The 13981-nt window shown below is 42.1% G+C and overlaps 1 protein-coding gene across 3 annotated transcripts in view; it reads right to left on the reverse strand.

The window, feature by feature from the left end:
* Window positions 1-13981, reverse strand: part of IPO8 (importin 8) — a 54433-nt gene that overhangs the window by 29495 nt on the left and 10957 nt on the right. For all 3 annotated transcript variants that reach the window (XM_087722952.1, XM_087722950.1, XM_087722951.1), the window contains exons 5-13: window positions 13051-13207; window positions 11742-11831; window positions 10915-11009; window positions 10511-10595; window positions 9255-9389; window positions 7020-7119; window positions 4920-4996; window positions 2784-2900; window positions 1588-1677 (exon numbers count right to left, since the gene is read on the reverse strand). In XM_087722952.1, coding sequence (XP_087579078.1) covers window positions 1588-1677; window positions 2784-2900; window positions 4920-4996; window positions 7020-7119; window positions 9255-9389; window positions 10511-10595; window positions 10915-11009; window positions 11742-11831; window positions 13051-13207 — 946 coding nt within the window. The remainder of the gene's footprint in view (window positions 1-1587; window positions 1678-2783; window positions 2901-4919; window positions 4997-7019; window positions 7120-9254; window positions 9390-10510; window positions 10596-10914; window positions 11010-11741; window positions 11832-13050; window positions 13208-13981) is intronic.

Below are 13981 nucleotides of genomic sequence, written 5' to 3' on the forward strand. Positions count from 1 at the left end.
TTTGATAAGGTAGATCATAACCTACTACTAGATAAAGTAGAAGAACGTGGGTTAGACAGCATCACCACTAGATGGATTCGTAACTGTCTGACCAACCGCACTCAATTTGTAGTCCTCAATGGAACTGCATCTACATGGAGGGAAGTATGCAGTGGAGTACCCCAAGGCTCTGTTTTAGGCCCAGTACTCTTCAACATCTTCATCAATGATTTGGATGAGAGAATAAATGGGGAACTCATCGAATTTGCAGATGACATCAAGCTGGCAGGAATAGCTAACACTCCAGAAGATAGGCTTAATATACAGAAGGATTTTGACAAACTTGAACATTGGGCACTATCTAATAAAATGAAATTCAATGGTGAAAAGAGTAAGATTCTACATTTAGGCACAAAAAATGAAATGCACAGGTACAGTATAGGTGGTACCTTGCTCAACGGTAGTTAACTGTGAGCGGGATCTTGGAGTCCTAGTGGACAACCATTTAAATATGAGCCAGCAGCGTGCAGCAGCTGCCAAAAAAGCCAACACAGTTCTAGGCTACATAAACAGGGATAGAATCAAGATCACGTGAAGTGCTGATACCACTTTATAATAACTTAGTAAGGCCTCACTTGGAATACTACATTCAGGTTTCGTCGCCACGATGTAGAAAAGATGTGGAGACTCTAGAAAGAGTGCAGAGAAGAGCAACAAAGATGATTAGGGGATTGGAGACTAAAATGTATGAAGAACAGTTGCAGGAACTGGGTATGTCTAGTTTAATGAAAAGAAGGACTAGGGGAGACATGATAGCAGTGTTCCAATATCTCAGGGGTTGCCACAAAGAAGAGGGAGTCAAGCTATTTTCCAAATCACCTGAGGGTAGAGCAAGAAGCAATGGGTGGAAACTAATCAAGGAGAGAAGCAACTTAGAACTGAGGAGAAATTTCCTGACAGTTAGAACAATCAATCAGTGGAACAGCTTGCCTCCAGAAGTTGTGAATGCCCCAACACTGGAAGTCTTTAAGATGTTGGATAGCCATTTGTCTGAAACGGTGTAGGGTTTCCTACCTAGGCAAGGGGTTGAACTAGAAGACCTCCAAGGTCCCTTCCAACTCTGCTATTGTATTGTATTCTGGGAATCAGCCTATTAAACTGTATAAATATAGAATAATCTTTGTCCCAAACTTACAAAAGCTTATGCCGAGTTCTGCTTTTCAATAATTATGTTAAAGGGAGTAGTAATTTTTGTCCTAACATGCCGGCCTTCCAATAGGAGTGGTGCTGTGGCCTAGAGGTAGAACTCTCACCTCACAATCAAGAGGCTGTGAGTTTGATCCTAGGTAGAGGCAGATATTTCCCTCTCTGGGTACAATGAGAATGTATCTACTTACTCCACCCTTCAAAGGATTATGGGGTTGTTAAACAGAGATGATGATTGTGATGGCCTTCCAAGCAAGCTTTACAGCTTCAGTGTGAGAATGAGTAAGATGAATGTGTATTCTTCTAAACACATTATTAGCTCTCTTTGCAAATACCTATTTATCTCCAGGCACCAGGTAACCCAAACCCTCCTGTAAAAAAGCATATGTTCTATTCACTTACTCTTGCTCTTAAATATCCAAGATTTGACATGAATAACGGAAAGACATGATTCTGCAGCATCAACTCCATCTGATCCTTGAACACGCTTTTCTAATAGGGGTAATAATTAACAGAAAAAGAAGTGATTTGGTCTCAATTTTTACAATAAATATTCTCATGTAATTATTAAGCGGTTACACCAGCTTCAAATTAATTTTTAGAAAACATCCTGATATCAGCAAAAGAGCTGCCAAAACGTAAAATTGAAACTACTCAAACTTAAAATATCACACTACTTGGGTTGTCTAACAAAATGCGGTGACAATGTTTGTTACTGCAATCAGCTTAGCCACGTGAGCCTGAACAGGAGTAATCTAGTCGATTCACTAGCAATAGTACTTAAGATTTATATAGCGCTTCACAGTGCTTTTACAGCCCTCTCTAAGTGGTTTACAGAATCAGCACATTGCCCCCAACAATCTGGGTTCCCATTTTACCCAACTCGGAAGGATGGAAGAATAAGTCAATCTTGAGTCTGGTGAGATTCGAACTGCCAAATTGCAGGCTGCCAGCAGAATTACCCTGCAGTACTGCATTCTAACCACTGCGCCACCGTGGCTCTTAAATAGTTGGACAGAAGCCTACATGGAATGAGTACTTGTAAAGGATGTGGCTTTGCCATAACTCATTATTAAGAATTCTACAAGGGTATGCAATCATAACCCAAAGCTGAGTTCCTAATTATGAGAATTAGCTTGAGGAGATTCCCAATGCTGCATGGCTTCAGCACATGCCATGCAGATTATGAACTAAATACATAAGAAGCCCTTAAAAATGTCAAGGTACAGACATAGACATTCACTATCAGCACTGATTCCTCTGGCAGGAGGTTGAGAAATACAAAAATGAACTCAATCTTGTAACAGGGAGCAGAATTCATTGTTCAACTAGTGGACAAATTCAACCTTCCATTTTTTACAGAGGCTACAAAGCATCACTGAAGCCTCTCTTTTTTTGGTTAAGTCCAGGATGTTAATCAGGAGGCTCCGTTTCTGCCCAGCCTGACAGCTACATAATCACTTTTAATCAAGGACACTTTTATGCAGCTGGGCTCTTTCATAAGGCTTTTTTTTTTTTTTTTGAAGTATCACAAATCACGGGTGTCAAATTTCTAGAGACAAGACCATTATGCATTTCACACAACATCATTGCTTTACCTTCAGCAAGATATCTGCCAGTGATCCAATTACATGTAATGCCCCGTCTTTCTTTCTTGGGTCAATGTTGGGCTCAGTGAGAATCTGATAACAAAATGCCATCATTTTTGGTAACACCTAAAAAGTAAAGAAATGAAACCTCAAGCAAATTTATTAGGAAAGTCGCCAACGTTAAGTCACCAACATTTAACTACTGTAGATGATTGTTTCAGTAAAACACATTGTACAACATATAGTTTAATTTATAGCCTGAAATTCTGAAACTATGTACTTTTTTAAGAATAAAAAAAGTATAAATTCTAGAATTGCCTTGGGGTCAAATAAACTGACAATTGTCTTAGAGGTGTTTTTTACATTTAAACAAAACAGTCAAGAAAATTTAGCAGAGTCCAAGGGAAATCTATTAATATCTCAATATTGGAGTGGAGAAGGAACACCACTGTCTTCTATGGGTATACAAAATACTCCACATATTTTCCCTTGGATGCCAAAAAATACCTGCTGGATCTGATGGCAATTGAAATGTGAGCCCGCACTCTGGTATCAACACAAAAATAAAAATCCTAGAAGATCTTAAGCCAATCCTATTCCTTACCTTAAAATAATCTAGCGCATTTTTCAGAGTATAAGACACACATTTTCCCTCTTAAAAGAGGCTGAAAATTTGGCTGCGTCTTATAGTCCAAATGTAGCCCCGCCCACCCGCCGTCCCCTACTCTTCGCCTCCGTGTGTCCTCTTCCTGGCTGCAGAGATTGCCACCAACAATGGCTTGTGTTTTTGGGCTCCGCCCGTTGCACTTTCAGTCTCCAAATGCTCGACATGCGGTGCCCAAAATGGCTACCCAGAACAGCTGCAGCCTTCTCTTAACCCTTCCCCACTTTGCCTGCTTTAGTCACTGGAGCTCCCTCCGAGGAACAGCTGTGCTTTTGAAGCCCAAACACGAGCTAAACGATCTTCCGATCTTCTGTGCTTTGCCTGCTTTTCTAATTGCTGCTCCCTCTGACAATCAGCTGTGCTTTAGAAGCACAACTCCCATCATCTCCAACCTCAAAACCAGCAAGCGAACTTATGTGCTGAAGCTGATGCTAGCCAGATGAATACCTGGTAGGCAGAATCCCCCCCCCCCATTTTCCTCCCCAAAAACTAAGGTGTGTCTTATACTCCGGTGCCTCTTATACTCTGAAAAATACAGTAGTTACATACAAAGATAGCATTCCAATTGTAGAAATGGTACAAGCTATATACTCAAGCTAGGAGGTCCTAAAGATAAATATATATTTAATATTATTTTTAACAACTGGAAGGATATGAATATAAATGCCACAACTGCTGTTAAAGAACAGACAGACAAATACTACCGTGTTTCCCTGAAAATACGACAGGGTCTTATATTTTTTGACCCACGAAATATGACCTTGGGCTATTAGAGGGGGAAGGCTTATTGTTTTGGGGTTGCCGGGTGGCTGCTCCCTTGCAAGTGGGATCCCGAAGATGCCAAGCCATGTGGCACTCTGCCCACCCCCCAGCTCCCGCGGCTTGGCACATTTGGGATACCCCTTAGGTCAGTACATGGAGCTCTGCCCAGCTGGAGAGGGGAATTGCGCAAGCACCTGCTCCGTCCCCAGCTTGCATGCTCTATGGTTATGGACAGGCTGCCGGAAGACTTTGTCTGGCAGCCTGCCCATAACCATAGAAAACACTCCTAAGCGGCGGCTGGAAGAATCGGAAGCCGAATTCCGGAATTTGGAAGCCGGAGAAGAAGTTTTGCTCAGAGCTTGGCTGCAAGGACAGCTGGCCCAGGGCATGTTGAGGCAGGGAGGCATGCCGCCCGGCAGCTCCCCTCTCCAGCCAGGCAGAACGCCACTCCCCAACCTAGCGGTATCCCGAAGGTGCCAAGCAACGTGAGTGCCTTTCTTCCACCCCTTCCCCTAGCGCCTGTGGCTTGACACCTTCGGGATACCGCTAGGTCGGTGGGGGGGTTGTGCAGGAGGCTTATTTTTTGGGGGTGATGTATTTTTTTGCCCACCCAAAAAATGTGGCAAAGCTTTAGTTTCAGGATATGTTGTATTTTTGGGGAAACATGGTATTTGACCATTTAAAAAGCCATCCTATTTTGACAAAATTATGACACGTACCTCCTTTCGTTTTTTTGCCGCAGTGTACAGAAGAATCTGGGCTGCTGTTGTAGGGGATGCATAATCCTCAAGCGCATCTAGAAAAATTTGAAAAAGGATGTTATTACACAACCGCTGACAATTTAACAAATCATTATAAATGTGACAAAACATGGACAAGCTAGTAATTGGTTTTTCTGGAAGCTCTTCTTTTGCTTTAGTATATAAAAAAAAAAGTAAAGAGGATAAGAAGAAAAAGCAACAAAAGAAATATAAAGAGCAAAAAGCACAAAATCAAGAGTTTTAAAAGGCCACGAATCTCCATTACATTTTTAGACCTTTCATTAAATGCATGGAGTAAACATTGATCAGTTTTTCCCCAGCCTCAATAAACAGCCAATTCATGAATAGAAACAATTATATATCAATCGTATAAAATGGTAAATCTGAAGTCGGTCTTTCCATCATTGAAAAATAAGACTTTCTTTTACCCTCACACTCAATAAATTAACTAATTCTTAGTATAGTGACGAACACCTACATTTTTATATTCAATATTGGAATGAAGTGAGAAAATAGCCATGTGTAAACAAGTTGTTATTAACAGAAAACAGTTCTTGAACTTTTGTTCAAGAAATCTGATGTTAAATAAGATATGTTGGAATCTATTAACCACAATAAAGTTTGATTCTCTTCAAGCTTTTAGTATATTACCTTGAACTTCCTAAAGGTAACGGTAAAGGTTCCCCTTGCACATATGTGCTAGTCGTTCTTGACTCTAGGGGGTGGTGCTCATCTCCGTTTCAAAACTGAAGAGCCAGCGCTGCCCGAATAGGTCTCTGTGGGCCTGTGGCCGGCATGACTAAATGACAAAGGCGCATGGAACTGTGTTACCTTCCCACCAAAGGTGTTTTTTTTTTCTACTTGCATTTTTACATGCTTTCGAACTGCTAGGTTGGCAAAAGCTGGAACAAGTAACAGGAGCTCATTCCGTTACGCGGCGCTAGGGATTCGAACCGCTGAACTGCCGACCTTTCTGATCGACAAGTTCAGCGTCTTAGTCACTGATCCACCTCAGCATCTTAGCTACTGAGCCACCTTCAAAGTCCTTCTTTGAACTTCATAAAAGTAGTCTAAATCCTGAGCAGCACTGCACTGCCAAAGTCATTGTTCTATACATCAACCAAATACTTTACTATTTCATTCTTCATCACCTGTCCATGGCATAATCTTCACCTGGAACAAGCATGTTTATCATTATTTTATTTATTTATTTATTTATTTTATTAAGCATTTATAGGCCGCCCTTTTCCCTGAGGGGACTCAGGGCGGCTTACAATAATAGGGGAGGGGAGTGCAGGACAAAACACAAAAAGAAAATGTGAATAAAAATAAGTAGCAATAAAAGACCCAACATTCATTCAACATTCGGGAGGGGCGAGAGTAAAATCTTATCCCCAGGCCCGACGGGATAGCCAGATCTTGAGGGCTGTGCGGAAGGCCTGGACGGTGGTGAGGGTGCGGATCTCCATGGGGAGATTGTTCCATAGCGACGGAGCTGCAACTGAGAAGGCTCTCCTCCGCGTAGTCGCCAGTTGGCACTGACTGGCGGATGGAATTCGGAGGAGGCCTACTCTATGCGATCTGATGGGACGAAGGGAGGTAATCGGCAGAAGGCGGTCTCTCAAATAGCCAGATCCACTACCATGGAGCGCTTTATAGATGGTAAGAAGGACCTTGAAGTGCACCCGGAGACCAATATACTAATCGTTATAATATACTAATCGTTATTGGGGATGAACTACTCACAACAAATGTCTTATCTTTTTACTATATCCTTATTTTGCTTCTGTCAACTTCCTTTCCCGTTTTTAATACACTTTTCTCTACAATCATAGTTCACAAGGGTTATGGAAAACAGGAGCTTAGGAGGGGGATGGACTGCGTAAGGAATCAGATATGCAGGCATTCTGCAATACAGTACAATATCCCCTCCAGTTTTGTGCAAACAAAATACCCCCCCCCCCAAAGTGTTGGCTGACCTAAATGCACAGCAATGTGTATCGTCACCAGGCATTTTCCAGGAGCAGATACCAGGGACAACTGACAAATAAAAATTACCAAATTTAATGCGGATGTATTCATACGGGTCCTCCTGCCAGAGCTCTTCATCCTCATCTTTATAACACATTAGAGAAAAGATGACGTCTTCACATAAAGTCTAACAAGAAAAGCAAAGAGGAAATCAAATGTAACTGAATATGCTTGCTGTCCAACTTATATTTTTTATCTATTCCAGGGGTCGCATGTGGCTCTTTCATCCCTCTGCTGAGGCTCCCTGTCACTCAAAATACGCATCACAACCGCCTGTATGCGACACCCGCTGGCATGCGATTTATTGAGCTTTTTGACCCACAATATGTCAACCATGGATAAATCCAATAAAAGTTTCAGAAGAAAACAGAATGTTTAATTCAACTACTTATGCTAGTTTTGTGGCCACTCAGGAAATAGTCAGGCACCGGAAGAGTTTTGTGGCTCCCAGTGTTTTCTTTTCTGTGGGAAACGGATCCAAATGGCTCTTTGAGTGTTTAAAGTTGCCAACCCCTGCCTTAAAGCAACTGCTTCTTTTCCTGAGATTGTAGGCCACCTCATGCTCTATAACTCCACTTGATAAAATCTCAGGATTCAGGAATTACCATATTTTTCGGAGTATAATACGCAACTTTTTTCCTCAAAAAAAGAGCCTGAAAATCTGGGTACATCAAATACAGCATTTTTTGCCTCCCGAAGCCCCGCCCCTTCACCAAAATGGCCACGCATAGCCTTATGAAGGCTTTCAGGCTGGGGGCTGGGGAGCGCAGAAATAAGCAAAAAACGGGCTGGTTTTTTTGCTCTTCCCCTCCAACCCCCCAGGAACACTCTGCAAGCTCCCCCAAGGCTATTCATGCCTTTTATTTGAAAGAAAAAAAAACGTGCCCGTTTGTGAAAAACGGGTTGTTTTTCGGAGGTTTGCAGAGTGCAAAAACTTTTTTTTTCCTTTTGGAAAGCTCTTTAACTGATGAGAATTACACTGTTCAAGTGCTGTGCCAGCAGAAACAAAGTCTTAAGGTTTGTTAGCTATTTCCTTCTCCAGCACATGGATAAATACACCTGGAAACATCTACCTACCTACCTACTCACTCTCTCTCCCTCCCTCCCTCCTGTATTTCTCTCTCTCTCTCTCAATCCCTCTATCTATCTACCTACACACACTCTATCTCCCTATCTACTGTATTTCTCTCTCTTTCTCCCTCTATCTACCTACCTACTCTTTCCCTACCTATCTATTTCTCTCTCTCTCTCTCTCTCTTTCTATTTCTCTCTCTATCCCTCTACCTACCTACACACACTATCTCTCTCTCCCTACATATCTACTGTATTTCTCTCTCTCCATTTCTCTCTCTATCCCTTTATCTACCTACCTACCTACCTACCTACCTACTTATCTACCTACTGTATTTCTCTTTCTCTCCCTCTCTATCCCTCTACCTACCTACCTACCTACCTACTTTTTTTAAAAAAAATTGCCTCTTCAAAACCTTGGTTCGTCTTAAAATCCGGTGCATCTTATACTCCGAAAAATACGGCAGCACTTTAGGACTTCAGATGAATCTTTACATTGGATGGAGGAGTTTTAATGCTGGGGAGAGGATGGTGATTGCTACATCCCACTCCAGTTCCTTTATACAAGGATGTGCTATTTTCTACCCATTTAGAAACGGGCTTAGAATGCTAAAGCCAAGTTGACTACCCACCTTGGCACATTGTGACTAAAACGGCAATAATAGTTCTAGCACAATTTGTACAATTTGTGGGAATTAGCACTGCAGTGAATCATATCACACCTTTTACATAACAACGTGGGGGGATAAATGGCAAAAGAAAAGATTCACTAGGTAACAGCCTTACACTTGATGCAATAACTTGTAGATTAAACATGACTATTTCTGGAAATTGACCTTACAGGCACTGTGTAAGAAAGAAATACAGGCAAATGAAACAACTGTGTAATTAATTGATTATCTGAGCCGCAATGATGCAGTGGTTAGAATGCAGTATTGCAGTCTAACTCCGCCTATTGCTAAGAGTTCAATCCTGACCGGCTCAAGGTTGACTCAGCCTTCCATCCTTTTGAGGTCGGTAAAAGAAGTCCCAGATTGTTGGGGAAAATATGCTATCTTTGTTCCCGCGACCGTGTTGCCATTACAGCGATCACTTTCTCAATTGTTACCTCAATTTCAAAATTATCATAAACGTTCTAACTCATGTTTTCAGAGTTTACCCACAAGCTCAAATTGCTACTCTTATACTGACCTGCATATGGGGTTTCATCTGCTTCCAGGTTATACAGTGATGGACTCCCTGGTTCAGATAGTTTAATGTTTGTTGAAGGACACGTGGAGCTACGTAGTCTTTCTGCCTGTATTGATCCAAGATTTTTAGGAGTACCTAAAGGAAAGTTGAAGGCATTGTGACATAATCAGAACTCAACATTGACCCATCATGTTTGAAGTACTGAAAATAAAATCTGCACAATCATTTTAAGCAAAGGATAAAAGCTAATATGTTTCTCACACCCTAGATGATGTTTTAATTTTAGCTAACAGATTGATATGATGGAGAAAGATATGACTTAAAAAAGTAAAGCTGGCAATCACATTTCCATAGAAAATGTACTCTGGATTTTCCTAGACTCCTAAGGAGGGTATTGATCCATTAACAATTTCCTGAATGAACATGAAATCCTTTAAAGACGATTTCTGTAATAATATACAGCCTATTCCCGTGATGGGGAACCAATGGCATGTGTGCCGGAAGTGGTATACAGAGCCATTCTCTCCGGGCATGCTAGCCGTCATCTCTTGCTCTTCCAGATTCGCACGCGCAGCTGGTCTTCGTATGTGCAGGAGTGCTGGAAACTGGAAGAGCAGCTCCCTGGTGCACATGCGCACACCCAGGAAGTTGAGCTTCCAGTTTCCGGAGCACACATGTGCGCCAGCCAGCTGGTCTTTGCGTGTGCATGCATGTCAGAAACTGGAAGACCAGGTGACCAGCATGCCGGAAACTGGAAGCTCAAAGCTTCCCAGCATGCGCATGCACACTGGGGAACTGCTTTTCTGGCGCTCCCATGTATGTGCCCTGAGGAGCTGCTCTTCCAGTTTTTGCTGCTCCCCCCATGCGTGCTCCTGTTTCATCAGCTGGAAACTACGGGCCAAATCAGTTGACCTCCAAACAGTCAACTAACTGATATCTCAGAGATGAGAGCTACAAACATTGCTTCCCACAATAAAACTTTCTGATTAAATGAGGTTTCAGCAAAATTAGAGGCTTTTAATGGGTTCTAAATGCTAAAATGTAGGTTGTTTTGACTAAGAAAACACAAGCAACCTCATTATCCGTAACAACAGTTTTACAGGATATGATCAGTTTTCTTCCACACCTTCTTATCCGGGGCTTATCCAAGTGCTGTATTCATTTACTCTTTTACCTAACGATGTCTTCAGTGTATGCTACAAAAGAGCAAGTTAAAGTATTGTCATGTTATTTCACGAAATAAGACAAGCCTTTACCTGCTGGATTCCCGCAGCATAGGTTTTCAAGAAGAATTCAGAAAATTCAAAATATTCTTTTGTTACGTTTCCAGGACTACCATACCTTTAAAAGTGTCAAAGCAAAAGAACATCAATATATTACTTTATAAAAACATACTAAAGTATACCTCACTATCATTGAACTTCCCATTAATTTTCACTCATGCAATTAAAGGCCATCTTTATGGCAAAAGGAACGCACAAATTCCATTAAAATCGCCACATTTTTATAGCCGATAGAGTAATTTTTTTTATTTTTTTTTTAGATTTGCTGATACTTGAACTTGGGGCAATTTTTTAAAAAAACATTTACAATTTGGAAACATTATAAACATGCCAAAACAAGATTTAGTAATGTCATTCTTTGTTATTAGCATAATAACCTTTCAAAAAGACGAGCAACAATCCGAAAAGCCCACTTCTTACATTTCCACCACACCAATTCTGGCCGGTCATCTTCATCAACCTGGAGTGTTTCCTAACCAAAGGAAAGAACTATCAGCCATCAATGCAGTTAACATCAATGGAGCATGATAAGAAGAATCTACAGCCTTCGTAGTCTCTAGACACAACTTAGCAATAGCATTTAGATACCTGAGTGGCACGGTGGCCTAGAGGTGGAGCTCTCGCCTCACAATCAGGAGGCTGTGGGCTCAATCCTAGGTAGAGGCAGATATTTCTCTCTGGGTACAATGAGAATATATCTGCTGAATAAAATTCCGCATTGGTAACAGGTAGGGCGTCTGGCCAGTAAACACTCAGCTCCATTCAGTTGCCCAGACGCCATCTCACAAGGCGAAGGGAAGATAATATATAGGACAGGGCGAAGTGGGGCAGGGCGAGGAGGGTGGGGCTAGCTGGTGGTCGATTTTTACCGGTTCTCCAAACTGTGCAAAATCATAAGAACCAGTTCGCACGAGCCGGTCCAAACCGGCTGAATTCCACCACTGCCTTAGTCAGACCCACAATTTAACATACCTAGATTTCGAACTGCTTTGCTTTTAGTACATGATATTCTTGCTGAGTGAAAAGCAAGGGAGTGTGAGCAATGGCTCCACTTCCTCCTTACACCTTCTTTTAAAGTACAAGAACACGGCAGAAGCCGAACACGCCCTCCGTATAGTTGGATAAAAATGTTCCCCAACCTACACTTCCCTTTTTGCCAATGCACTCAAAGAATATTAAAGCTGTCCAGTAATGTAAACCTTACAGGAGGCACATTTCTGTCAATGACAGTCCGGAAAATCTCCATCCACTGAGTCATCGTTTGGTTATTCACCAGCTGAAGTGGCAAAGCGTACTGAAGTTAAGAGGAAAAAGAAAATATCAATATTATTGAATACGTAAAATATACAGTCCCTGACTGTATATTACAAAATATACACACAATATTTAGAGAATGTATTAACTGGAAGCTGTGATACCTTTTTTTAACCTCCAATGACCATAGACTATTTCTTTGTTGTCTTTGAAACCTATGTACTAGGACAGCCAGCTAGTTAGCCATTGGAAGCAGCCAGTTATCATCTCAATGTTTTTCTGTGCTAAAAGGCTTGGAATTTGCTTTTTGTTATGAGAGTGAGCTAATAGTTTTCGGAGTATAAAACTCACTTTCCCCCCGCCCCCAAAAGAGGGTGAAAATTGAGATGTGTCTTATAGACCGAATATGGCGCTTTTTGGCTTCCCGAACTAGTGGGTTCTGGATCCTGGCGCAACCAGCATGCTGTGATGGGGCCGGGCATCCTTGTCAGGCATGCACGCTGCATGCATGTACGCATGCCACCGCCCAGCGACACTCAGCTGCTTGGCGGAGGTCATGCAGGCGCTGTATGCTGTACGTGCATGCACAATTGGCCCGTTTGCATCAAAAAACGGTAAGCAACATGAGCAGGCAGGTGAGCCAAACGAACCACCATTCTGGTATGGTGGCCGCTACTCCCAGCTATCACCAGTACACCCGAACTGGGCCGTACTGCCCAGAACCCACTACTGTCCCATACCCTCCACATGTTGTGTTTTTATCCCCCCCGCCCCCAAGAAGCATTCTGCAGTACTCTGCACAGCCCGTTTTCACCAAAATGGGCCCATTTTGGGGCTTCCAAGCCCTCCTAGCGTCACATTTTTGTCCTCCCAGGCCCCCAGAAGCACTCTGCAATGCTCCGCACGGCCTGTTTTCGCCAAAAATGGGCCCGGCCCAACCCACCTCACAGGATTGCTGTTGTAGGGTAATAAAGGAGGAGGAAGGAATACTAAGTATGTTCGCTGCCCTGAGTTATTTAAGGCATGATAAAAATTAGATAAAAATCTAAAAAGTAAATAAATAAGATACAATCTTATTACATTTTTTAAATCAAACACTGTACGTCTAAAAATTAAGGACACAGGTTTGAAAGTAGCTGCTCTGAAATCAATGAATGCATACTTCAAAATATGCATTTGTGGGTCACAATTCTAAAAAGGGGTTCTTGCATTTTGGAAATTCTTCATACCGTTGCTGCTTTCAGTATACAGGGCCATACCTGAACGAGTGCATAGAAAATTTTTAAGATCTGTTTCTGAAGGAGCACAGAATAATGGGAGTTGTCAGGAAGAAGCTGGATCATCTGCTGCTGAATTCGAGGCAAGAATATTTGCATTGCGGCAATGAGAGGATCTCGTTCCTCAGCTTTCTTATATCTATGGAAGGAAACAGACCAAACACATTTCAGGAGTAAAGTTTACTTTTGTTGCATTTTGCTTCGTTTTGATTTTTAAAAAAAATCTGTGGAGATGAGAGAAGGTTGTAATCCTTCTCTCATCTCCACAGGACAATACAATAAATCCAAATAAAACAGAAAGGAGAAGCTATTTTAATTTTCCTAGTGCAGCACACTAGAGGTCATTTTAACCATTTTTCTTAGCACCCCAGATCTGTGGCGTTTTGGAACACAGCCTCAGAGTAAATAAAAAGATATGAGTTTGCAGGTCCGAAACAGAAACTTACAACTGAGTCACCCCTTTCACTTGATCTCTCATTATTTGGGTGATCAAACTTTCCCAATTTTACCTGGAGAAAATCCATTGTAGGCAAAAAGGGGAAAGTTTGTGTTTCCAGGAATTAGATTCTCATTCAAAACTTATTTTAGTTTGTGTGAGGAATCTTTCTCAACTTAAATATTTTTCTCTGTGTGAACAACACCTTCCAGTCTCCACCTGTATATGTTTACATCAGGGGTGTCAAACTCGATTTCACTGAGGGCTGCATCAGGGTTGTATTTGACCTTAGGGGTGGGCATGGCCAGCTCAACGTCACTCGTATCGGGGGTGCCTGTGGTGGCCCGAGCACTCTGCCAGAGAAAATGGGCTCCCGAGCTCCATTTTTGGCTGAGATAGCCTCCTGCAAGCCACTGCCAGCGAAAACAGAGCTTGGGAGGGCCGGATGCCAGTCAGTCCATTTTCTCTGGCAGGGGC

This window comes from Thamnophis sirtalis, unplaced genomic scaffold, assembly GCF_051295495.1.
Source record: "Thamnophis sirtalis isolate CommonGarterSnake01/CBP01778 unplaced genomic scaffold, rThaSir2_p1.2 scaffold_9, whole genome shotgun sequence".
NCBI classification, from domain to species: Eukaryota; Metazoa; Chordata; class Lepidosauria; order Squamata; family Natricidae; genus Thamnophis; species Thamnophis sirtalis.